Source organism: Megalops cyprinoides, chromosome 3 (genome assembly GCF_013368585.1).
Source record: "Megalops cyprinoides isolate fMegCyp1 chromosome 3, fMegCyp1.pri, whole genome shotgun sequence".
In the NCBI taxonomy this organism is placed as follows: domain Eukaryota; kingdom Metazoa; phylum Chordata; class Actinopteri; order Elopiformes; family Megalopidae; genus Megalops; species Megalops cyprinoides.
The window spans coordinates 43,661,462-43,687,517 of NC_050585.1; the positions used below are offsets into that span (position 1 = coordinate 43,661,462).

Here is a 26,056-nt window from a genome sequence, read left to right on the forward strand (position 1 = left end):
ATTAAAGTTCCACAGGTTCCAGTAGACCTGTGGACTAAATAGCAAATTAAAGTGCAGACGAGTAGTACTGCCTTAGCCTGCTTACCTGCTTACAGCATTTCTCTGTATCTTACCTTGAATATCTGGAATTGTGATCACTAAGCATACATTCTACGCATGTATTATAAACTTACCTGGAAGATAAAATTATACTATTTTCACAACTTTCAAGAAATTGTCTTAAAAAGAGTTGCTTTAACTTCATATCTTACACAACAAAACACTGCTTTAAACTGTTTCAAATTCCCCTCATAAGAGAAGTGTGAATGATAATTCATAGGCCAGCGTAAGGCTGCTTCCAAATCAAAATGCATTTTTAAAAGACAGGAAAAGAAACAAGACTGCCCTCTACTGGCTAAAAAGGGCAAAGTGCATGCTACTCTTCAACTATTAACAGATAATATATAAGGCATTATTCATACATCACAGACTTGATTGCAAACAGCACTTATCATTAGCCACTAGAATGGTTACAGATTTATCAGCATACACTAGTAAAATTTTACATCTAGAAACATATAGAAAGTAATGTCTCATTCATTGACAGAACGGTGCAATTCAAAGCAGTAATTGTTTTCCTTGTATCTTCTATGGTTTCGTTTTGGGACTTCCTGCAGGTGTGCAGATTTCTGATGTTGGGTTTGTTTTTTGTTTTTTTTTCTCATACTGCATCCAGGATCCTAAACGCAGGAAGGAATTTTGTTTCTTCTTTCCAAAACAGAAAAAAATAAACAGCTGCAAGAAAAGAACATTAAAACAATTCAATTAACTGCACTCTGTTCTAGGAAAGGAGGGGGGGGGTTCCCTGAAGAAGAGCAAGTGGATTCCTGTGTAACATCCACTCAGGGCCTGATTCACACCATTGTAAATCCTTCAGCCACCACCATTTTACCCTACCTTATGGCTAACCTGATGTACAGCTACACAGTTCATCAACACAGATAACTTCACTACATCAGGGTGAAATGCGCTTTCCTTTCTCACTTATGTTTGAACGTCATCATTTTAATGCAAACAAAACATAATGCAATTCCCCCATGTGAAGGACAGATGATGTTTCAGATTTTACACACTGCTGGGATTTGCCAGGATTAGTGGCTTGCAAGGACATTTCTCTGGGCTAGTGAACAAGTATGCCACCATCGTGTGGCATACTGGTCTCACATATTAGTAACTCAGCTATTTTCTGAGCAAAGACTTTTGTTCTCTCCCATACGACTGAAGAATGTGCTATAAGGGCTATGAAACAGCATTGTCTTTCTATTGCTGACTACAGAATAGATGATTAACAAACAGACTTTAAGCAGAGAATTCACTCCAAAAACAAAACACATGTAATTTGTCCCTTTGCCCTGTGTTTTTAAGTCGGTCACCTCCATGGACAAGGCAGTGCGAGCAACTGTAATCTAATTTCCTACTAATCTAATATAATCTATAATCTATAATCTTTGAAACAACAGTGACAGAAGAATTGCTAAAAATGCCTTGCAGTCTTTCAGTAGCTAGCAGATGATCCAGTCATATGCATCACACATTAGCAAGCATTCAACCTGACAAAACACATGAATGGAATAAAACTCTAAACAAAACAATAAACTTGAGGTATACGTAGGTGATGAGATCACATTAGCACAGTAAATTACGTGCACAATTAATATTTAATATTAACATTTCATGAAATCACATACAAATCACTAGCTTCCTATCTACAAGGCAGATGTTAATTCTGAATTGTCCTAGTGAGTTTGCACAGCTGCAATTTCAAACTACCCGCAAACATACACTGACCACTTATGCAATGGTAACGATGCCTGTTCTCTGAGCACATTACTTTTCTTTGAGTTACGAACCTATCAGTAATTTCTGCTCTCAGTGAGAATTAACGCTAATACAATCTAAAGATGTCCATTCCCTACTCGTTCACTAGCTACTCTTTTCACCAGTGTCCATCTAAATCCAGCCATGCCTCCTGCAGCTATCCAGTTCACAGACAGACAGACAGACAGACAAACAGTGCAAAACCACCACTGCAGCCACTGGTGGGAAAGATAATAATTTTTAATTACAGCCTATATTGTAGCAGGTACACCTAAGTGTGCCAATTATGGAATTATGTGTATATAATATATAGATGCTGCATATACAGATATACATTAGCACTAAAGAGAGGCAGAGTGAAACATTGCCTGGTGCGGAATGTTGGAGGCAAATGGATACCTCTACTGATCTGGAGGTTGCGGGTTCCAATCCAGTGACAGACAAGGCAAGTTACCTCACATAAAGGCAACTCCGAGATAACAAAGTGACAATGTGTGCAGGAAGAGAGGCACGTGTCTCAGACATTCACCTTTAGTAGATGAAGAGGACTCTGGTGCGGGGGAGAGTAGAAAAGGAGTCGGCCATTTTGCGGACCTTGGCGTAGTTGATGAAACCCCTGAGGAAGAGGAGGAATCCTGGAGAAAGAAAGACAGCAGTTTGTCCACACCGATTCAGGCATATAAAGCGTTAAAGCGATTCATAAAACACAGCATTACAATGATTCAGGCACACAGAATGACAAGAGCTTCAGGCATGCACAATGAACTGCATCTGGCATACAGAATGACACCGATTCAGGGATGCAGACACACTCTGTACTCAGACGGGACTCTCAAACTAATGTTTGTGAAAACTCATTTATCACTCAGCCATGATTATCCCACATCAGATTCACACTGCACACAGAACTCTGAAGCCCATGGGATTCCCTGCAAGGCTGCGTCTGAAATTCTTCTGTGGTAAGTTAGGGATCGTCGAGCGATTAGACAGAAACTGCACCACGCTGGGCGTTCATGCAGAAAGGAAACAGCCGTGGGTCCGTCATGAGGGGCAGGATAGAGGACACCACTGACTATGATGGGATGTGACTGTCCCTCAAAAATCCCCCGCTGGTGCAAAAGGCGTTCGTTCCACTGGTATCAAACTTATCAAAGTAACGAACGCCGTCATCCCAAGACAGCAGGTTAGGTTTTACCTCTGTCAACAACTTCAAGTGGTGTCCATAAAGAACATCAAGGTACACTCAAGGCGCACTGAGTACCGACACAAGGAAAGCGCTGTGACCGAGACACTCACCCAAAACCAGGAACACCCACCACAGCCAGTACTGGCCATCAAAGTATCCAGGGAAATAAGTTGAAAACTGAAAATTCAAATAAATCCAAACATTAATACAACCACTGAAAGGAATACCCAGTAAACATCCTTACACTGGAATGGAAAACACACAAAGTAAATGCTATTGTACATCTGCATAAGGTATTTATTCTTAATTTCCTTGGCAAATATCCCAGTGTGTGAACTGGTAATACACAGACTATGCAAGTCACTCTGGATAAGAGGGTCTGTGAAATGTAAGGTAAATGCAAATATGGCTGAATGCTGCCACCTAGTGGGCAAGTCCTCCATACACAGCACATGCATACAATTCCGCTGAGCCCAAAAGAGAGAGGGACACAGGCGGCCGTCTCTTCTCACTCTATCACAGAGCGGAATTCTTACCCTGACGATCAGGATCCACTTGATGAGTGACAGCCCAAACCCGGAGATGGCCCCGTAGCGACCGGCAGCCGAGGTGGTCAGGCAAAAGGACAAGAAGAACCCGATCCAGTTGAAGAGGAATGCCACTGATAAGGAAAGAGGTCAGCATTTAGTCAAAGGTCCACACGGGCTTTTGTCACAACTTGTTTAATTTCGCAGCAGCTGACCGAACTGAACCACAATGGAAACTGCAACTAGTTCACTTTATGTCAGGGCCTGTTTTGATGCTCAGGGTCAAGGCCCTGCTGTCACATGAGCACCTCTGCTGTGTACCTGTATCAATGCGGTGTTTGATGTCTCTCTATTTGCTGTGCTGGCAGCCTCTCACCAGGTCACTTTCAAAATGAGAACCGGCTCTCAATTAAATAAAGGTTAAATAAACAAGGAAAACATCTTTCAACCAGGAGCAGTCAATGGCACCACTGCGCTCAGCACCTGCCAATACACTAGTTAAAGGTGCTATTATCTGCACAGCCTGCAAGCTCTAGGACTGGCCGCATCCCAGGTACCACTTGTAAAAAAAAAAAAAAAAAAAGAAAAAACACACACACACACACACACACACACACACACACACAAACGCTGACACTGACCAGTGCCTCTTGTCCTCAGTTTCAAACAGTGATCTGAGCCCATTCCTAAAATTAGCGCAGGGTAGGATAACGGATGAACGCCGCTCGCCTGGCAGCGTGAAGGTGTGGTTTGCAGAGAAGGGAACTGAAGTTACAAGCTGGCAACTGGAGTCACCCAAACTAAATCCCACCAAGAACGACTGGTGCCACATTTCACACGAGGAACCCAAGCGGGTCCCGGGGAACCTGCGAGAGCTCTGCACTGCTGAAAACGCCGTGCATGGGTTACACTGCCACAGGAATGCCTCCTCGCTGTGTCACACTACACGCTAAGGAGGTGTGAGGCTGTCATTAAGATGAACAGGGAATCTAGTTTCTACTACTAATGATACGTTGTTTGTATGGTATCAGGGACGATGGTGTTTCTTTCAGCCAAGTGTGTATTTTTGACTGCCGCGGTTTGTTTCATAACTGCTGCTTGATCCTGTGACAGTAGCGATGACCTCTGACCTGCAGCTGGGCAGCTTTATCCTAAAATCTATAATAATGGGCTCAGCTTGGTGGCTTTGGGGTTTAAATGTCCCACACGACACAAAACTGTCACCCCACGGTGTAAAACAGTAAAACACTTACTAAAGAAAGTCAACATGAAAATGCCATCGTTCCCTATCCGCAGCTGGTCAGCATCCTCAAAGTCATCTCTCGCCACGAAGTCATCGTCCTGCAGAGAAAAAAAGAGCAAATTTTAAGGTTCACTCCTCAATGGTTAGGCCTGGAACACACACACACTCTCATCTTCAGTGACCTGCTGCACCGTATCACACCTATACTTAAGCACAGGGGTGACACAGGCACAAAGCTTAACGTTCATTTCCAAAGAAAAATCTTTACTTCACAAGTATGAAACGCAAATCTTCAGAGCCGACTCATTACAGCAGCTGAGGAAACTGCAGAAGCACTAAGAGACAGAAAGGTCTGAAGGAGGTTTGATATGAATACCAATGCTCTAAAAGGAACAGGGTGCCCACATTTTCTAAATGTGTTCTTGTAAGGGTGGTTCTAAAAGCTGGGTTTGGGACTGTCGGCGTGTCCATACAGAGGCTCTATCTCTGAGACAGGTCACAGGTTCACACCCACACTGCCACTCCTTTACTGTACCTCCAGAGCACTGCGAGTTACATCATCAAAAGTGTCCAGTCGTTCCCTGTGCTGTAGGCAAGCAGTGCGGTGCAAAGAAACACAAACCGGTACACATGAAAACGCAAACAAAGCAAAGCAGATCACTCTTGGCCAAAGAATCCAAATGCAGCTCTACAAGACAATGTCCACACAGACATTTACTGTCACTGTTAAGACACAGGTCATATAGCGCTCAACTGATGTGTGGATTGGAATATCAATTTACTTTAATATCTGTAAATTAAACTAAAAAAACTACAAAACCTTTCTGTATGATTCTATCTAGGGGTCCCACTGTTAGGTTTTAAAAAACTGAAATGGTCTTGTTCCTGAGGAAAGGTGTGACTTCGCCTGTGTCACACACAAAGGGCTCTTTTACGAACACATTCACTGACACTGAGTGGACAGTCAGAACTGGGGGGGGGGGGGTCGGAGGTCAAGGGTTAAGGGTCAGCAGGTCAGCACTCACTCTTCCAGCGACCAGAGGAATGGTGGCCTCAGCTTTGGTTCTCTCGGCTTCATCGTAGGAGGGGAGCGACGTGGCAACATTGTAAGAGGGTGGCTTGGGGAACCCTCCATCTTCCTTGTAGTCGAAATAAGCTGGGGAAATATAAGTGGTTGGCTTACATCAATACAGAGCAGCCTCTGCAGTTATGACAGTACACCGCTCACTAACACCTTCCATTTTAGTTTTATGACAACTATGCCGACGCTATTGAGAGTAACAGCAATAGGGGAGAATCCATCATATGTCATATGAATATGAACTGGCCACGCCCAATCCTGGGGTCAGTTTGACATCTCTTTGCAAGCCTGAGAGTAGAGTAGGAAATAATGCACTGTGACCCTCCAGGTGAGCATGGGTGCTGTAAGGTCTTACCTGCATTGTCTGCTACGATGCTGCTGTAAGGAGGGGGGGCGTCAGCAGCCGCCTGGTCACCCTCTCCGGGCTCCTCTTCGTTGGGCAGCTGGGAACAGAGAGAGACAGAAGCCGTGACTCCCCATTTGCCTCAGTGAAACAGGACTCGCTTCTCCCACTATCCACTGTGTCCCTGACAGCAATTTACATGACATTTACATTTATTCACTTGGCAGACGTTTTTATCCAAAGCAACTTACAAGTGAGGCAAAGTACAACACAATGGCCATTTCCCCTGCCCACAGCATTCCCCACTATCTGACACAGTAAGGCCTGTGACATGCCAGATGTAAAAAAAAAGCAGGCCTACACTGACTCTGGTGTCTCTCACACTATTGCGTCGACCCCCAAATACTGCTTGAGGGCAGAAGATCCATCTTTAATTGACCCATACAGCAACTAACCTTCTTGCGTAACACTGCCCCACAGCGATTCAGAATGCAGACCTCAGGCTTTTCCACTTCTGCCATTCTGTAACCACAGCGATTTTTGATCTTTTTCTGCAGGAAGTCACATGACTTCCTTTATCTCATAAGCAGCAAACCCCCTGATCTGAGGTGCATTCCCTCTGCTTGCAAAGCCTGCCAGAGACAGGTTGGGGACACAGGTTGGAGACAATTACTGAATACACAAATAAGCGCATTCCTGTCAGGATTTTTTTTTTTTTTTGTAATGATCGGTATCAAAAAACAACATTCAGTCCTAAGGTGTTTATGGGGATGGGATTTCCCATACACAGAAGTCACGCCATACCCTTTTAAATGACTACCTTAAAAACAAAGGCAATTCTGTCATTATTTCAATTCCCTGTACTTTACCTGAAAACCTTTACCTGAATATGCCAGCTAGTTCAAGTCAACACTTGTTGCCAGTTGCAAGTTCACAGAAAAAAGGCACCGGAAAAAACACTACTGAACAATGGCAGTTTTTCCCCATAAACTGGCATAATGACACAATTCGGACGATCCCTTAAATCAGGATGTCCACAAATTAAATGTATAAATAAATAAATAAATTTGAGTAGCGACAGAGCGCGTCCAAAATGATTCCGTGCCATCTCTGAAATATAATGGAGCCTCAGTTATGAAGGTTACAAAGAAAACACAAAAGCTTCAAAGAAAAAGCCAACAGATGCCTACGTTCCAGCAAACAAATCACTTTCTGAACTGCACGTACAGCTCCTTTCCGGAAGCAACCACAAAAGCTCATTGTAAATGTCGGCTTCATGCTGTCTTGCAGGTTATCTTGCTGGTTATTCAACACTTAAGTACACATTTTCATTTGTGGTGCTCCAATGCACAGCAGTACAGCTTACCATCTTCAAATATGAGCAGTGGAAAAAAAAGCATGAGAGAGAAGGAGATGAACTGCTAAATCATTTTCACATCACATACAGTGAAGGAACTTTTCTTCTGTGGAAATGCCACACACAGACGGCACTGGCTGGAGACAAGCGTGACAGCACGCCCTGGCTCGGAGGCACTCAGGGAGGCTCATTAATTATCCATTCTCCAGACGCACACCCTGCACCAAGGGCTGGGTCCGCTAAGGTTTCCGCCCGTATCACCATTAAGCATGCTAAGATCGCTCGCTGCATCTCCCAAAGCTGTCCCTGACTCATTACCACATCCCGGGCCTTCATGCGTTAGAGGGCCCAAGGGTTCAGCGCCCACGGGTTCAGGAAGCTGTGGTGCCTGGACTGTCCTTTGAGACGTAGCTATGTCAAAGTAGAATGTTACAAGAAATTCAACTTAAAATCCTCTCCTTTAAATATGCATCTGCAAACAGTAAAATATATTTCATTAATTCATGGGTTTAAAACTGACAATGCAGAGCACTTAGGTGCAGAGACAAGGTATAAGCTAATGCATCATCACAGACCAATGGAAAGCAATGAGCAACTGTACCCCAGTCTGTAATGGTTCAGCATATACAAAACAAACTGATAATAAGAAAATATCATGCCAGAACTGGAGCTTATGTGACTCTACCCATTGCCACACACGTTCATTCTAACAAAAAGGTAATGGATTGCATACACTCAAGAGGTCATTGCATTAATGCACGATGCCTGTAAAATAAGGAAAAGCACTCCGGTTATTGCTTAAAAAAACAGCACCATCAACAGACTCTTTTGGTATAAACAACAGACGAGCGTTGTTCTACACGGCACAATTTACGCACAGAGCACGTTTAGAATGCCAGCTCCATTGAAGTGAGTCTCCTACCTAAGCGTCCCACCCATCATCTGAACTACTAATCCATCACAGATATTTCAACGGCGTTTTGCAGGCCTAGCTTTAGTGACACCCGACCCATGGTTCTGATCGCAGTTCCGACACCCTGCATTCTTAACATTGCATCTTTAGTGCAGTTACTTGTCAGGCCGGATCGCCTTTCCCAACAAGTCGTGCCGAATTGGGGCTTTTTATGTACGACTTGGCTAGCATAGATTAATGAGGACGCATTTTTTCTTTAACTGTCGTTTACAGTTGTCACTATAATAAGCCGTAGGTCAGAATCGGGCTGGTGAAAGCTGCGCTCCAAGTCGTTGCCGTGTTCAGTTCAAACGTTTCGCGATCTGGCTGGCTGGAAAACATTGACTATTTACTTTACCACAAAAACCTGCACACAAGTCTTTTACAAAAAGTAGACTACGTTAGCTGGTTATTTACACAGATATTAAAGCCTAACGACACACAGCAAATATTACACTACCACAGCCCTCTCCCAGCTAGCTGGCTAGCTAGAGTAATAATCTGCAGCTAGCTACCTAGCGAGCTAAAATGGTCGCTCGTTCTTGCGTAACATCCCGACTAGCAATCTTGCTAACATTTATAACTGCCTAGCGAGTTAGCCAGCTAAAATGTGCACTATTTTACGAAATGTACGTAAAATTGATTGCGTTGAACTTAACATTCACACTGTAACGGTAATTAGCTAGATAGTTAACGTTGTGTTATGTAGCTATATACCGTCATCCGACGCCGTTAAGATTATTTCCTAATTAGCTGGCTACCAAGCTAACTCGTTAGCTAAGTCGTAGGAAGCGCTATGTATTCCGTTCAGCGTCGTCAGCGAGAGGAAATGAACTATCTAGCTGATGTTCATAAAATTTTATCTAGCCAGAGAATATCTTATCTTTGAAGAAAGTGACGGCCTACTCAGTAGACCCGTAAAATGTTAATATTTTGATAGTTGGCGTTAATGTTGGACAGACGGCAGCAATGTAGTTTCTTCACAGTCCCTTCATAACAAGCTAAGACGTATTTTGTTTTGTTTTTATAATATGACAATTATAGGCACATTATTAAGTATGACAACAAGCCCAAATCATTTAAACATTGCCCTAGATACAAATAAAGTATATTACTTCAGAATATTAGCCAATTGGATACCTGGCTAGTTTACTTCACCCAGTCAAAACAATGAGGCCTGTAACTCCGTAACGGCACCGGTATTTTCTACAATCCCTCGCCGTCACATCAGAGGGCGGATCCGCATGCCAATGCTCGCGACCTCCCGATCTGTTACAAATTTCCACTCACCTGCTGGTATCTACTGCTCTGTTCTGCCATCATGAAGTGGGCGGCAAGACGTTGAACCCCACGAGCAGAAACAAAATAAAGCTATTAAGTAAGCCTTTCTCTTTGAGGAAATAAAACTATTCCCAAACGAAATCGGCTATTTTCAACTCCCCGGGACGCTGTCTTCCTCCCGTCCCTCCCCTGCTCGTTTTCTGTGTGATAGTATTAATACTCAAAGCGAAGCTGAACGCTGTTGCCCCTACAGACCAAACAGTAGGTTTACAGGATGGATATATTTTTCCATGATGTTGCACTATTCAACGCGCCCTCTGTTCATAGTCCAAAGCTCTGAATAAGAAAATAAATACAATGAGAAACATTTAATTTCATCAACTAGTTTCTTTTTTAGTTGAAAATGTTAAGCGCTGGGTTCTATTTTTCGCTGGATACCAGCAGTGCCACTAAAAGTCGTAGAAGACAGCCAAAAGTGATAATCGGTGATGAATACAGCATGAATACAGAGACAGTTTGGATTTTATTTTTGTCAATATTTGAGTGATAATATAGGTCTGACGAGCCAAAACAATGTAACACTTTCTGCCTGGAGAGGGAAAACTGTAAATGTGGCCGTAAAGAAATGTGACAAGAATGTTTGACACGGTCTGACTTGTAAGGTTTATTGTGTTTTTATTGAAAATAAAAAGACAAAAACAATACTCTTGACACATGGCTGCAAGTGGGTTGTGAAGGCCATGTCCAGTCAGTTGGTCAGGTATTTCACAAGAACAGGGTAGGTGGTGCCTATGTGCTTCTGGTTGTAGTGATGGCATACAATCTCCAATTCATAGACGCTGAAGGACACTTTAACACGCTCATTGGGTGAGGTCAGAAAACACAAGGTGTAGAGGGCAAACTCAAATTCGGGACTGACTCCGATGAAGATGCTCCCTTTGGGCTTAATCCCATTCTTCCAGCTGAACTGTAGAGCCAGGATATGTTTCTCTTCATCAGGCTGGTTATGGACAGGGAACAAAAAATCACATATATGGCACTGGCCTCTGAGGAATCTCAGGGCAAAAAAACAACATTGTGCTAGAAGCAGTCATGTGAGCAGTATCGTACAGGAAGAGAGTTCCCTACATCCTCTGTGCTTTTCAGTCCATGAGGACATCAAGTCATGATTCAGAATTATTTATGACTTAATATAACCATTTATGGAAAAAAAATAGGGTAAACGCTACTCCTATCAAACATAAAGCTAGGAGTGATTATATGCTGTTTACAGTTACTTCACAGTTCAGACTGTAATGCCCTTAAATCATGAAACACTGAAATTTTAAGCATACTATATATTCCTATCTGACTGGATTATATGTCCTCTGTTACTTTTTTGACAAGTTACTGCCTCTTGTCACGTAACGCTCAGATCTCAGATTTAGAAAACTCTGTGAAACGTTTGTGATTTGATTGAAACTCATGTACACCTTCTGGGTACATGAGGAATAACATGGTCGTAGGTACTGGATGCAATTAACATCCATAATTTGTTTTGGTGGACACTTCTGTAGAGAATTACTGGTCATGGTTCAATGAAGGAATTGCTTTTTTGTTGGCATGTAACCTCTTGACTTCTTACTTGAGGAGAGTTGGCATTCACACTGTAGCCCTTGTAGTCAATGTGTCCCAGCTTCTCTTGCAGATACAGCTGGATCCAGTTGTGGAAGCCGATGACTGTCCTTCCACCTCGTGTTTCTCCAACAAACACATGCTCGAACCCTGAGGAATCTGGTCTGAAAGACAGGGGTTGATATCATGACATTGAATTCTACACCAGCATCACTTTGGAGGTAGGGTTTGAAGAGCAGCTCTTACGAAGACATGAGCATTCTCCCCCTTAGCTTTGCACTTTCATCATTATGACAATGAGAATGTCAGATGGACTACACACAAGAATGTCTGATTGGAAGTCATTAATTGTTTGACCTTTTGATTTTTGAACTGGATTGGAGTTTCTCACAGTCTACCCCTGAGATGGAATTTGGCCCCTTTATAACACAGTTGCCATTTTGTACAAAGCAATTCAGATTTTAGCCAACTAGAGATCTCTGTTTCTTCCTCATGCCTTGGTTCATAGACCAGTTCTATTGCCCCTCAAGGGGCAAACAGTAATGTATGAAAATGGATTGACTATGTTGTGCTGTGCAACTCCTTATCTGTTTATGTCTCCTATATAACAAACTTTAGGCAATCTGAGGGAAAACATAAGCTCAACTAAGTCATTTATGGGTGATCCATCTTGCATAACTACTCTGATAACAACCGACCCACCCCCATTTACCTCTGAGATAAAATTTATATCACTCAGCTGCTCAAGTTAATATTTGCATCACACCCTTCATAATGTAGCATAATGTTAGATTATACTACTGGTTTACATCTAAAAATCTTTTTTTTTCAAGGAGTTAACTAAGACACATAGCTGTGTTTAGCTTACCTGCTAGACCCTTTTCTGGCATACAGCTCAAACCAGATGCGGTAGAGTTGCTGCTTGAAATCCTTAGTGTTTTGGGGGGACAGTTGTTTCTGCACAAGATACCTGTGGACAATCTGGAGCAGAAATACACAAGAGAATCTCAGATCTCATCAGATTTACGCTAAACGCTTAAAAAAAAACCACACTGATCCTGCTCAGTCCATATTTAGATAAAACAGAGCCTCTCTTAGTTATTTTTATTAGCCTTCTATGAAAATGCCATTCTTTAGTCTTTCCCACTGTGAACCTCTTCAGTTCGCTACCTTCATGGTTTGTGTTTCTACAATGGCGTCCAGGAATTTGTGGTTTTCTGCCTCTTCCTCTGGGGTCACGACTTCAGGCTCGCCAGTGTCACTCTCATAGTTATCGAGGAGAGATATGAAAGCTGCAGGGGGAATCTTAATTTAGATTACAATGCTGTCGAAGAACAGTGCTTTGACCTACCCATTTACATTACATTATTGTAATTTAGCAGACATTCTTATTCAGAGTGGCATACATAGGTTACAATCCATTCATAGAGCTGGATAGTGAATGAGGTAATCATGAGTTAGGCACCTTGCCCAAGGGTACAGAAGCAGTGTCCCAGCGGGGAATTAAACTAGCAACCTTTCGGTTACAAGCCCTGGTCCTTTACCACTACTCCACACAACTGCCCGAGGCACCACGGATAACTGCAGAGTGCTCGGGTCCAGAGCTTACCCAAGAAGGTTTCCTTTTTGAAAATGTTTTCATCCACAAATATGAACAGAGGAGAAGCAGCTCCATCGCTGCCATCATAGGCTAACATCGTGTCCCCAGCTTTTCCCTGATAGGAGCAAAAATGGTATGACATTTGTTTTCATTACAAAGACTGGACAACCACAGGCTGGTGAGATGACTTATCACTGTAAATGACCACCTGATGTGGGTGTAATCTTTTTCTAGGACTTGTTGTTGGGTTACCGTGTAGAAACAGATTATCAGTAGCAATGTGCACTTTCTTTCACGAAGTATGAAATTGGTCATATGCAAGTCATATTGCAGCTTTACTGCAAGCAAATTTCAAGACCATCACACAATAGCATGATTTTATGGTGTTGTTTCTGTGATGCTTTGTCAAAACAATGAGCCATTTGCATTTTTACAGAGGGATCCAAAAATCATATTGAAAAGCAATTTTTGGAGAGACATGACAAAAAAACATTGAGTAATTTCAATCCTTAAAACCATTTGTGTTCACAGACAGAAAATGGTGTAAGTGAAAAACCAACATGTCTGATGGGTGGCTGCCCTCCTTCCAATCCAAAACGAATAGTTGTTATACCTGCAGAGAGATCCGGTAGTCCTTCCCTGGTTTCAGCCGATTTACATCATTGTCCCACAGCTCCTGCACCATCGCTGATAACTCACGGTCGCTTTCGTTCATGGTGTATCCACTTGTGTCCTTACGGAGGCCACGGGTTATTGTGATTCAGCAAGATTCTTCTGCCGCAAAGAAATGGGGGAGGGGGGGTCACTTCACGTTCTACTCTTATCCATCACATCATTTGAACATATAAGAATCTGTACATTTTTACAAGAATGGGGGCATTCAAATTTCAACTGAGTTCTAAATTTTAAAGAGTCCTTGTGTTTTGGAATGTTCTCTGCTTAGTGTAATTACTCCAGTACCAGGATGGCCAAGGTGATTGGGAGCAGATACTTTTGATTAGCGAGAAGGTATGTTTGCATACAACCAGGACGTACAAATGGGTTCTGAGAAGTGAGATATCATTTTTGGTCAAATTTTTCACAATCATAAAATGTGAATTTTTCATTTCATACTTTCTGACTTAAAAACTAACTGGTTAACTCTTAAAGCTGTCTATTGTTTGACTGTGGTGCGACAGTCCACCTCCTCAATGCAAGCTATCCAAAAAGGGATCCAACACAAAAATATCTCACCTGACACAGATTTACAGAATTAAAACAGGAAAACACCACTGTCTGAAACAGATAATGAATGAGTCCTGAATTAAACATTCATCACAAGATAACATCACAGATGTTTGTTTCAGTAACACTTGACACCCTTGAAATGAGGTCAGCCTCTTAAATTTGTACAGGCCTTAAGTCTATGTGGGAATAACTAGCTGTACAATTTGTGATTTGTGTTACAACTGTCCAATTGTGTCCAACTGTCCATATGTAATGTAACTCAAACAATGTGCTGTGATGAAAATACATGTTAAAAGTGCAGAAAAAGAGCAAAATTTTGCCTGTTACACTTCAGAAATTGTAATCTCTACTTAAATAGGTGATTCATCAGTTGTGTGTGTTGTTAATGTCTGCAATGGCCTTTACATTTAAAACATCTCTAGCTGAAATGATTATACAAAAACACCGGTCTACACTCAGGATGGCCACCGGCTGTCTACCTTTCCAAAAAAAATCCATCACTTCACTATCAAATGGACATTACTTTTTTTCTCTTCTCATTTTCATAGCACCATCTCTGACATTCACACACTGACCTTTTTTTGCTCCCTTTGATCCCTCCTGTGTCTTTTCTATTTGGCAGGTTGATTTTCCTGTCAGTTTGGCACTGCAGTGGAGTGTGTTTCCTGGAGCTGTTTCAGGGCAAAAGTGGCCTGTTTCAAACATGTGCTTTTACTAGCGTAGTAACACAGGGGGTTGATAAAGATTACGGGGGCGCTCCTACACCACGAGGCAGACCAGAGGCCATTTTAAAATGGTTATCCGGTGTCAGCAACTCTAGCCAAAGGGATTAAACTGTGTGTAGTGCTTTTTAAATCTCCTGCTACAACATGGACTCTGTCTTTGTTTCTTTAGTACCGTATTGTTCTTTTCTGTCTCTGTGTCCTGCCTCTGACACCCTGCCCCCTGCCGTAGCCCCAGACCACACACTCTAGGGGTAAGTGCGGAGAGGGTTTGTTAAAAACCCCTTGGAGAGAGGCAAGAATACGAAAAACAAATTGTGTTTTTTGATTCTCCGTCCCCAGTCATCCCTTTAGGGATGTTTTTTTTATCATATACTGAGAACTCCTGGAAGATACAAAGAGAACTGACTGCATACCTTACTGGTAGAAATTTCATGTCACAGGTTTGAATGGATGGGCTCGTATCATGCCATATCAATCAAAATTGTTTGAACTGTAATGTGATAATCAAGTTAATAAACCTGTAATTTCCCCGCTGCATATATCAGGAAAAAAACAATTTCATGATGTTAATGCTGGTTTAATTTGACACAATTATCCCATCTCACAGATGAGTATATATTTAGAGTGGTCTCTCTTACCAATCACCAATCTGCTGTTTCCCACATTCAAACTTACAGCTACTGCATGTAACTGGATCAAATTAGAAAAAAAAATTGTAGCTCTCTACCCCAAAGACCACTCACATTGCCTGACACTTTTAACAGCTAAACCAAGTATGTTGGAATTCCCATATGATCTGTACTGCAGTCAATCACAGCAATCATATCAGCATCATCAGCATAATTACATACTTTACTATACTATACATATGATTAAGCTCAGTAGTATCTTGAGTTTTTCAAAGCAATTTGTGTACTGGGGAAAAAAACAACACAATGACATGGCTGTAGTCCTAGAGGGGTGATTGAAACTTTCAAGTTGATCCAAAACCTGTGTCAAAACATGCTTTTTTTATGTGTTGTTGATGTGGCTTAGAGGGGCTGTGTACCCAGAAAGGTGTTGCTGCGCTTCCACAGTGCTACACCTCCATTGTACTCTTTAGGGAGCCTTATTTCAGTAAATATCTAGCAGTGTAAATGGATGCCGTGTAACACGTACTGTGTACTCTAGGAGAGGACTGTACTGTTTCGCCTCCAATAAAATTAGGGATATTAAAATTACGAATGCCAGAACAACGCTGTAGAAATCAAACTGTGTGTTTAGATGCAGTCAGGTATCTCAGTGTTGCTTTGCTGCCCTTCTGCACTGACACAACAGCTCCACCTGCCTGGAGTAAGCCTCCATCTTTCCTACCAGCAACACAGGATAGAGCAAGTACAGTAGCTCTTCCAACAATAGGCCTACAACATTATCCCTCTGCAATGCAGATGCTATTGTTCTGAGCATCTGAAACGGTTTACCTTTTAAACGCTACCCATTTATGTAGCTGGCTTTTTCAATGAAGGGAATCTCAAGAGGTCAAAGGTTAAAGGTCCCCCACCCGCAACTCAAACCCCCAACTAGTCAAAATCACTACCACTGTATTAGCCTCCAGATTAGCATTCTGTTCATTTTTGTTCTGCATCATACTTACGTCTTACTTTTGTTTATACTGTACATGACAGTGATGTTTTTGTGAATTTGTACAGGTGGTCTTATCAGGATGCACAATCACACCCTACTATGTAAGTCACTGTGTATAAGAATACCTTCCAGATGAGTAAATGTAAATAAAAATGGCTTATTCACCACCCTGTCAGTCAGACAGCAAGTGTCAGATTTAAATACAGCAAGAAGTGCTGTTCTCAAAGTGCTGGATTTGACACTGTTCCAGTGTTTTGTTCTCATCACAGTCACGCTGTGCTATGTCCACATATACTGCTGGTGAGGAAACACCATCCTAACAGTTGGATTCCCCTCTGAAAGGGCTAGTGAGGACACAAGGCTTTTGTGTACCACAAACACAGTAAGGATCTTGACCCATGGGCAGGTTAATGAAACTCATTATTACTCCAGGCAGGGAACATTTTTTAACTGCAGTAAACCCATGAGTGACTGGGAAAGTGTGGGTTCATCCTGCTTTGGGTTCGCATTTTTTAATTAACTGAGGGTAGATTGTGATGACCGTGTGCTTTCATTTCTTTTTTCTTCTCCTTATGGGTGCAAACACAGCACTGGCAACGGCTTAGCTAGCTCTGAATGGTGGTCTGTCTTTCCTTCCCTATTCACCCCCTCTGATACGACCGCTGTAGACAAATCACTAAGCCATGACATGAGACCCAAATTCCAGATGAATAATATGCCTCAATCCTATATGGAAAATATCACCCATATAGTACAATGCCTGCATGCAGTTCAAATTCAGTCAACTGATTTATAAATTGCTTGTCTGCAGCATGTTATTACTATAAAATGTTTCATGAACGGCTGCCCTGCTTTACCTCAGTCCTGAAGAGAGTTTGGAGGGACCAATCCACCTTCACTACCGTGCTTTTTGCTCAGTCACTTTTAACCATCCATACTTGGCTACAGGCCCAGGCTCAGCCAGTGGATTGAGAGGATTCTTCTTCAGGGCGTTGACTTCTTTACTTTCTTTATTGAACAGCAAAAAATGAAAACAGTTCAGGAAACCTCAGGTGTGAGTCGGAGAGTTGGAATTTCCAACTACTCTGCTCATTTCATTTCCATCCTGCTACAAGTTTTATTTATGCAGGCCAGACATTATTTATACATGCATCTCATGAACTGGCGTAGGACAGCTGTCAGTCATACAGAATAAAACAAATCAACAAAATACTAAAGATGATCTTTAACATTACCATACTGTCCAATCTTCCATCCAATTAAAAAGCCATGAGTCTCATAATATGAGGAAAACAATCAGAATTATACCCCGAGGTCTGAAAGTGCAGCTAGCACACCACTGATTCTTCTGTTAATGGTGCATTTTCAGTTCCTCCACAAAAATGCAATGATGTACACCGGCCACAGGGATCAGACATTCCTTGAGTTCAACTATTGTTTTATTGGGCAAGACATAAATTGAATTCCTGACATTTTTACTGGTAGTCAACACAGCTTATTAACTGGCAGATGTATGAACCCTCATCTAACCACAGAGCATCCCATCAGAGACTGCAACCAAACATAGCATTTGGCAAAGCTTTATTTACACTCTCTATATGCTGCGTTTAAATGTCAGCTTATGAACAACACAGATGATACTATTATGCATAGTATTCAGATTAAATAACAAAAGACAGGAATCTGTTGTACTGCCGACAATTCCGCACCTTTCAAAGTGGTTTGCTGTAGTGAAGGAGAAAAGGGAACGTTTCCTTTTTCAGGTGAGAATGGAAAAATATACAACATTTTTTACTCAAATAAAGGGGTTTCACAAACCCATTTTACCAAACCTTACACTACCTTTTTAAACAAAATATGATATATCTTCTGTAGAGTTATAGCAGCCATTCTGTCTAACAAACAAACAAACGTCTGTTTAGACAGTATGGGATAGGCCTCCTTCGACATCTCATCTGTTGTAGTTAAACTTGTGGCCAATGTAGCAGCAGGGGGAGAAATGACAACTCTTGAGCCCCAGGTACTACAGGCTTTCAAACTCATTCTTTGGGAAGTACGAAGGTGTGCTTACTGTGTGTTCATATTTTGATATGGTTTTGCTTTGTTGCATTTCAGACTAAACGCTTGATAAAACCAGTAAGCAGAGCCATGTTAAAGGACACTATAAGAAAGTGATGCCTTTAAAAACTTCTTTTTTTTGGTAAAGCACAACAAATCATGATCACAAACCAAATCAAATCATTGGGCAGATTCTGTCGGTCACATAAACTAAGGTGCAGGGAGAGAGAAAGAGCAGGCCCTCAGGTCCAAGCCATTCCTCTTACTCTTCGTCTTCATCACTCCAGAAGGCATCCTCATCCTCGTCAATATCGACTCCTTGAAACAGCCTAAAAAACACAAAAAAGGTTTTCAGAAGGCCTCTTCAGCAAAAATGGTTCTCTCTGTAGCTTCCATTTGCATGTAATCAATGATGTGGCTCATCTGTGGTGTTTATCAAGGTGAGTGCACCACTATTTTCCTGTTACAAAGAGATCAAACAGAAAGACTGAGGCCTCTTTCTCAGGCAGAACCTCACCACTCAAATGCATTCAGGGCCCTAATGACACCATTTCCAGTGGCAGAAGACATTCAAATTTTTAACCAAACTTTTCTGATTGCCACTTAGTCTGGTCTCCCATCAAACTCTGATCTTGTGTGGGGGAAAATGCAATCCTCCAATACACATGCATGCCAATTTCACTATTCACCAATTTTCACACTACAAGTCCCACAGTGCACCACAGTGAAATGGGCTCCAAATGGAAGATAAGCGCTACTTCAAGGATGTAATCTGAGCAGCACGCAGGTGCCCGACAAAGTCGCAGGAACGCTGACAGTGGTACAACAAGGAAAATCCTGGCCAACCTACCCACCCACATCCCCCGCAGAACAAAGCCAATTTGTTCAGCCGCCGTGGGCACCTGGTAATTGTTGGCAGATGGCATGGCTGGTTTTAAATCTGGGCCACGGGGCTCAGCCTGCACTTGGAACAAGCACCTTTACAGTCAGAGACACTCACAAGCCTCTTTGGAATCCACTCGTAAGGGTCACTCAGCCTTCTGAGTGACACTGGAAAGTAAATTGTGCTTTCACAGATTTTGCAGGCTTACTTGCATACGCTTGGACGTATGCGTACACACACACAGACACACACACACGCACGCACGCACGCACACACGCGTGCACACACACAAACCCTGAGCGCAGTGCTGAGGCGAGGAGACTCACTGGTTGTAACAGGGGGATGAGGAGTTGTTGAAGTGGCTGTACGGGTTCACGCGTGTGAGTAGGCTCAGACACAGCCAGCAAAAGTACTGTTTACAGGACGTGCAGGTCATCTTGTTACAGCCGTCTACCTTCTGTAAAGAAACAGCGCAGGTGTTAGCCCCTGCTGCCCAGCGAGAGAGACAATAGCACATGCATTCAAATGACATCACAAGACGAGTCTAATGTTACCACATTACAACTAAAATTTGGAACAAGCTTTCATAGCTAATTACAATCATAACTCAATACTGGAGTTACACTTTGGATGGCTCCTTTTAGAAAGTTGTGAACTGTGGATTATACTGCGCTTTATTTGCCATCTATATTTGGCCCCATACCTAATACTGCAGCGCTTTAGACTAATAACATTATGAACAGTGGTTTGCCAACAAACACACTAATGAGCCAGCATTTTACTGATAGAAATGTAAGTATTTTGGCCCTCATAAAACTCACAATTTAATCCCACACCTATCTGACACCAATATATTTTGGTCATCATAAAATCCACAATCTAAGCCCTCTTCTTTCTAAGATAAATATAAATACTTTGAAATCATGATTTAACCCCACACCCATTTGAGAGAAATGCAAATATTTCTCCCTCATCAGACCCAGAATTTAATCCCACTCTCCTCTGAGAGAAATATAAATATTTTGGCCCTCATAAAATAAATGCCATAAACCCCACGCCCACTGTTTCCCCAGTGCTTCTCCACTGGGCTGTCGGAGCGGGCGGGGTACCTGTATGTTGGTGCCGCAGCGCGGGCAGCCTTTGCAGTTCTGGTCCAGCCAGTCTCGGCTGAAGGACTCCTCCACCGCCTTCTGGATCACCCTCTTCCCATAACGCTGCTCCAGGAACTTCTTGGCCTCGTCGGTGGCCGACACGTACTCGTCCCTCAGGCTCCGCAGTTCGTCTGTGAGACAAGCACAAAACATTACATTTACATTCACATTACGGCGTTTAGCAGATGCTCTTATCCAGAGCGACTTGCGTAGATTATAGTATGTACATGTTATCCATTTATACAGCTGGATATTTACTGAGGAAATTCTGGGCTAAGTACCTGGCCCAAGGGAACAGCAGCAGTGCCCCAAAAGGGGAATCGAATCAGCAACCTTTCGGTTACAAGTCCTGCTCCTTACCACAATATGAAGCAAAGAAGAGGAGCATGGTGCAAGCTTCTGGGGCAGCCGTGAATGGAGACTCTTACCAGAAGTAATATCCATTTCTGCAGCAGCTTTGCGACAGCTCTACCACTATACTACACTGCCACCACATCAGAGAGGCAAGGGAGTACTCCCCCATTCAGAGTGGCATCCACCAATCAATCTGCTCATATCCTGTCGGTCAGTGGTGTTTGTCCAATCCTGGCCCAGTTCGGCCGTGTCTAACCCCAATCCCATTTTCATTCCTTTTACAGTACCTACATAACTGATTACACTACTAAACTCTGGCATCATCCTAGACGCCACTCCTCACAGAGCTCTGGAGCTCGCAACATCACATGGGTGTAGCATGAGCCTGGCTAAGCCTGGAGCCGCAGCAATCTGCAGAGCAAAAAGCAGCCGATCTCCTCTCCAAATGGAATCATACATTTTTTAAAAGGTTGTTCTGAATTCATAAGTGTGCTAAATTGCTTGCTTTGCTGGCAGTGCCTGCTGTTGTACATTTCCCTCATGCACTTACTCTTCCAAAATGGGGTGGAGAGGAGGTGCTCTCGTTTTATCTGGTAAAACTGATTTCACTGTTACTGTGAACTTCTAATATAATATGCAAAACTGGGTAATCAGGTAACTTTCCATACTGTTAGTATAATTTCGTTATAACACTGTTAGTATAACAATGTCATCAGTATAACATCATTCAAGTGCATTTACAATAATTGTAAGTATCCGTACTTTAAATACATGGATGGAATAACCAAATCAAAAAAACATTAGCTTGCATGAAAACTATTATCCTACCACTAGCTTCCGCAAGATCTGCAAATAGCTCAGCTTGATTGCTTAGTTGTGTGAAGGTTGTGTTTTTTTGACCCTTGACCCCTTACCTGCAGTGGCTCTGCAGTGGGACAGCCCATGGTAACCCCGTTTGCAGAGGGTGCAAAAGGCGTACTGGCAAGAGGGGCAGATTCCCATGGTTGTGTCTGGCTCGACCATGACGGCCGTTTGGCACATCTTCCGCGGGCAATACACCACGTCGGCCATGAGGTCCAGGGTGGACTGAAGCAGCAGGCGGTCATAGCGGGCGAACAGCTCCTCATCGACCAGAAGCTTGACCTGCAAAAGCACCGTATCAACGGTCAGCCAACAGACCTCACACTCCAGTGCAGGAGACAGTCAGGACAGCACTCAGCGAAATGTTATTTGAGAGGGAGCATTCTTAACACATGGTCTGTAATACAAAATCCTGAATTTTGGTGCAAGGAAAAAGCAGAAATAAAACTCCCGAACAACAAGCAAAGATAAAACTTGCTAAACAGTGTAGTGGTAAGGAGCAGGGCTCGTAACCTGAGAGATTGCTGATTCGATTCCCCGCTGGGGCACTGCTGTTGTACCCTCAGGCAAGGTATTTAACCCAAAATTAACTCAGTAAATATCCAGCTTTATACCTGGATAGAATATCAAAACTGTAACCTGTGCAAGTCGCTCTGAATAAGAGTATCTGTCAAATGACAATAATGTAGCGCAAACAAAGTGACAGGTGGGCAGGTAGCATAATTATGTTAGCTCTGTTTCACACGGAGGGATTTGACAGACGCACACGTGGATACCTGTGAGGGTGTGGCCACGGAGGGGCACTTGGGCTCCGGGCAGTTAAGGCACTGGACGTTGCCGTCACGTATCTGTATCTGGAAGTACTCGCTCAAGCAAGCCTTGCAGTACACGTGCTTGCACTCCTTAAAGCACATGCAGCTGGATCCCAGCTTCTCCGAGAAGCAGATGCCGCAGCAGAACACCTTGCTGTCGAAGACCCTCTGCTGCTGCGCCTCGTCGAAGTCCAGGAGCTGAGGTAGGATGTCGGTGCGGGGGTCCATCTCCACCACGGCCCGCAGGTCCGGCGGCTTCTTCCTTGCCTTCTCCGCCGGCACACTTCCCCCTGCCGCCGTCTTCGCGCCCACCTCGGTCCTCTTCCGCTCACTGACAATCTCCAGCGGGGACTGGATGCCGAGGAAGCCCAGGAGGTCCTCTTTGAGGAACTGGATCCAGGAGAAGAGGACCACGCAGCCCTGGTTCTCCTGCCACAGCTCATCCAGGCGCCTGCACACAGCCGTCAGCTGGAAGGCACAGATAGAGGCTGCTAGTGGATTGCATGTTATGTGGTGTAGTGCTTCGGGAGTTGAACCTGCAACCCTGCAAGGCTGCAGGTACAACTGCTATGTAAGAAACTGCAGCTGTGCCATTAACCTATGACATTAACAAAAACTTCCTCAGCGAATAGGGGAGCAGTGCGGTGTAGTGGTAAGGAGCAGGATGGAGCAGGACTGGTAATCAGAACATTGCGGGCTCGAGTCCCCGATGGGGCACTGCTGTTGAACCCTTGGGCAATTTACTTAACCCCAAATTGCCTCAGTAAATATCCAGCTGTATGAATGTAAGTTGCTCTGGATATGAGCTTCTGTTAAATGACAATAATGTTTGAACATTGTACAAATTTAACATTGTCAATATTATGCAAGTTTCTTGTGTATCTGCTATGCAAACAAAATGCATGTTAGTGGTGTTGCCATTTATCAGAGCTGGCAAAACACCGACATCCTGACATCCTGTCGGATGTAGTTTTGGACCAGCTACAGAAATGCTGGCCGACATCTGACAAAAAATGAAACAGAAGAAGCAAATACTCAAAAACCAATAATTTATTAATTATTTAATTTTCAAAAAAAAAAAAAAAACACACAAACTAATGGCACCTACAGACTGAGAGATTTCAGCAATCTCATTTTTTTGCAAGTTTATTGCAAGCCACATTGTGCGATATGGATCTAATAAACTTGGGTAAGACATCAAGTTTGATGTATGTAGACTGTACGGTGATAACACCTACTGAATCATAGGCTACGATGCAAGTCAATATGCAACAATAAAACGTCATCAACGTGCATCATCCATCTGTGCCACTATAGTAGTAAATAATGAAGCTAAGCAAGAATCGAGTACTTGCAATAGTGGTACTTATGTGTATGGAAAAAAATCCAAAGAAGAGGAGGAGGAGAATGTGGACCAGGTCGAGGCTAGGGAAAAGAGGCCAACTTGGGATGCCAATTTTGCAAAGAGAGCTTGAGATAAGTATTTTTTAAGCATACATAAACATACGTTTGTGTGTTGTAGCGTCTACTGATATGATCTCTCTTTTTCCACCGACACACACTACGTGTACAACGAAACGAATATTTGTGATGACTATTGCAATGTTTTAAGCTCAGCAATGTCCTCACAAAGAGAGCTTGTGTTAGCTAACGTATTGTGTCATTTCATGCTGCATTCCTATTGGTTGGTTTGTAGACATAGGTCGTAGCAGCAGTCACATTGTGAGATGGTTATCCTAAATTTCTGACACTGTCAGAATTTTGTCCCAGGCTATCTTTGGTCGCAAGATCATGACAATGACCATCTTTGAACCTCTCTCACAGCGCAACGCAGGACCACCGTTTTGGAGCCACGACCAAAGATATCACCACCATGAAGGCTCTGGTTCAGCAGGTGAGACTCACCTGGGCTCTGGAGAGCCATTTAGAGCTCAGCGTATAGGAAGGCGGAGAGGTCGAAGGGTAGTCCGGAGGGAGTTCAAAGTTCAACACCAGCGGAGGTAAAAAAGACACACTGTATTCACTTTGTTTGTCTCCTGTGAAGAATACACACACACACAGTCGATGGACGTTATTGGCCTGCATAGTTGAATATATACAGAATATATACAGACTTCGGCAGGTAGACAGCATGGATGCATTCATAAAGCAGACAACAAACCTTTTACGTATATTTTGAAATCCTGAGGCAGCTCGAGGCAGATCTGGATCTCGCCCCCCTGAGCGCATTCGGCCCTGCGGAACTCTTCCTCATCGTAGATGCTCGCTAGGGCCAGCAGCTCATCCTCCTGCGCTTCCTGATCCTCCGACATTGATTTACATTCCTGCAAGGCGACACTGGAAGTGTTAGCCGGGTGTGTCAACTCCGCCTTTCGATGACGAACCCTCTCATGCGTGGGTCGGCATACGACAAGCCAACATTAAATATTAACAGGTTATTGTGTTTGAAAATCCCCTTGCTGTGTTACCTACATACATGATGGGTAGCTGGCCTGCTAGCAAGCAGGGTTTAGATCGAAACAAACAGACCTGTAGTTAGAGATTTCTCTACATTAGCTAGTAAACCAAAGCCACCGTGTGAACTGCCCATATAGTTATACTAGCTAGACTATCGAACTCAATGAATTACTAAGTGGCATGCTTGCATTTGAGTGTCCTGTGCTGCCGTTAGCTATATTGTTAGTCAAAACCTTCAGCGGCTGTTTCTGACACAACCGGTATATTGAGTTTTCAACATTTTTTATGCTGGTAGCCAAGTTACGTGACACAGCTAGCTGCGCATAACTTAAAAATGGTCGTGCGTCGATGTCTGTCTCAAGCTCAAAATTCAAAGTTGTGCCTCCCTACTCCTCGCTAGATCTAGCTAAATTTGTTAATCCAGTGCAATGATTTACTTGCTTCACAGCTAGCAACTTTAAGGATAGTGAGATAACCGGGGGCAAGTTAATTTAGCTAGCCAGCTAACTGAGAACATGACAGCAAATGACAATGCTAGCTTGCAAGCTCACTCTGTGGATAGCTAAATCGTTCAGTTAGGCCCCAACGGCCCGGCCCCATTTCTGCCTTAGGAGTACCAAAACGTACCAGTGACACAGAAAGATGACATTGTTAATCACATTGTGACATGATATGCAAAATTATCTGTGCATGCTCAAAATCTTTAGTGTGACATTTAATTCGCCAGCTACCTTGTTTCTCCGCACCCACAGGAAGACGGCAGAGATGACGCAGGACGAGCTACCCCCACTGAGTTCGGCTAGAGCGAAGCGCAAAAAAACTAAGTGATTGGAAAACAAATGACACCCTCTACAGGAAAGTCCC

General features: G+C 43.1%; 3 protein-coding genes across 4 annotated transcripts; all 3 read right to left on the reverse strand.

Moving 5' to 3' along the window:
• Positions 1-470: 470 nt before the first annotated feature.
• Positions 471-10,059, reverse strand: LOC118775099 (NEDD4 family-interacting protein 1-like). Its single transcript, XM_036524817.1, has 8 exons — positions 9,837-10,059; positions 6,250-6,337; positions 5,839-5,969; positions 4,824-4,911; positions 3,580-3,704; positions 3,154-3,220; positions 2,387-2,492; positions 471-774 (listed from the first exon to the last, which is right to left on the reverse strand). Exons 1-7 carry the CDS (start codon positions 9,867-9,869, stop codon positions 2,389-2,391), a joined length of 636 nt encoding a protein of 211 aa, XP_036380710.1. The 5' UTR covers positions 9,870-10,059; the 3' UTR covers positions 471-774; positions 2,387-2,388.
• Positions 10,060-10,551: 492 nt separating this feature from the next.
• endou2 (endonuclease, polyU-specific 2) lies at positions 10,552-13,756 on the reverse strand. Its single transcript, XM_036525768.1, has 6 exons — positions 13,655-13,756; positions 13,051-13,156; positions 12,612-12,733; positions 12,310-12,422; positions 11,452-11,605; positions 10,552-10,827 (listed from the first exon to the last, which is right to left on the reverse strand). Exons 1-6 carry the CDS (start codon positions 13,754-13,756, stop codon positions 10,576-10,578), a joined length of 849 nt encoding a protein of 282 aa, XP_036381661.1. The 3' UTR covers positions 10,552-10,575.
• A 3,793-nt stretch (positions 13,757-17,549) lies between these two features.
• rnf14 (ring finger protein 14) lies at positions 17,550-25,991 on the reverse strand. 2 transcript variants are annotated; one of them, XR_005004834.1, is made up of 9 exons: positions 25,924-25,991; positions 24,897-25,059; positions 24,641-24,771; positions 22,700-23,203; positions 21,977-22,205; positions 20,667-20,839; positions 19,884-20,014; positions 18,846-19,003; positions 17,550-17,624 (listed from the first exon to the last, which is right to left on the reverse strand). XR_005004834.1 is itself a non-coding variant. In XM_036524572.1 (8 exons), exons 2-8 carry the CDS (start codon positions 25,045-25,047, stop codon positions 18,937-18,939), a joined length of 1,386 nt encoding a protein of 461 aa, XP_036380465.1. In that variant the 5' UTR covers positions 25,048-25,059; positions 25,924-25,991; the 3' UTR covers positions 18,038-18,936. The 2 variants fall into 2 exon arrangements, 1 of the variants encoding a protein (XP_036380465.1); XM_036524572.1 differs by lacking the exon at positions 17,550-17,624 and having other exon boundaries at positions 18,038-19,003.
• Between the last annotated feature and the right edge of the window lie 65 nt (positions 25,992-26,056).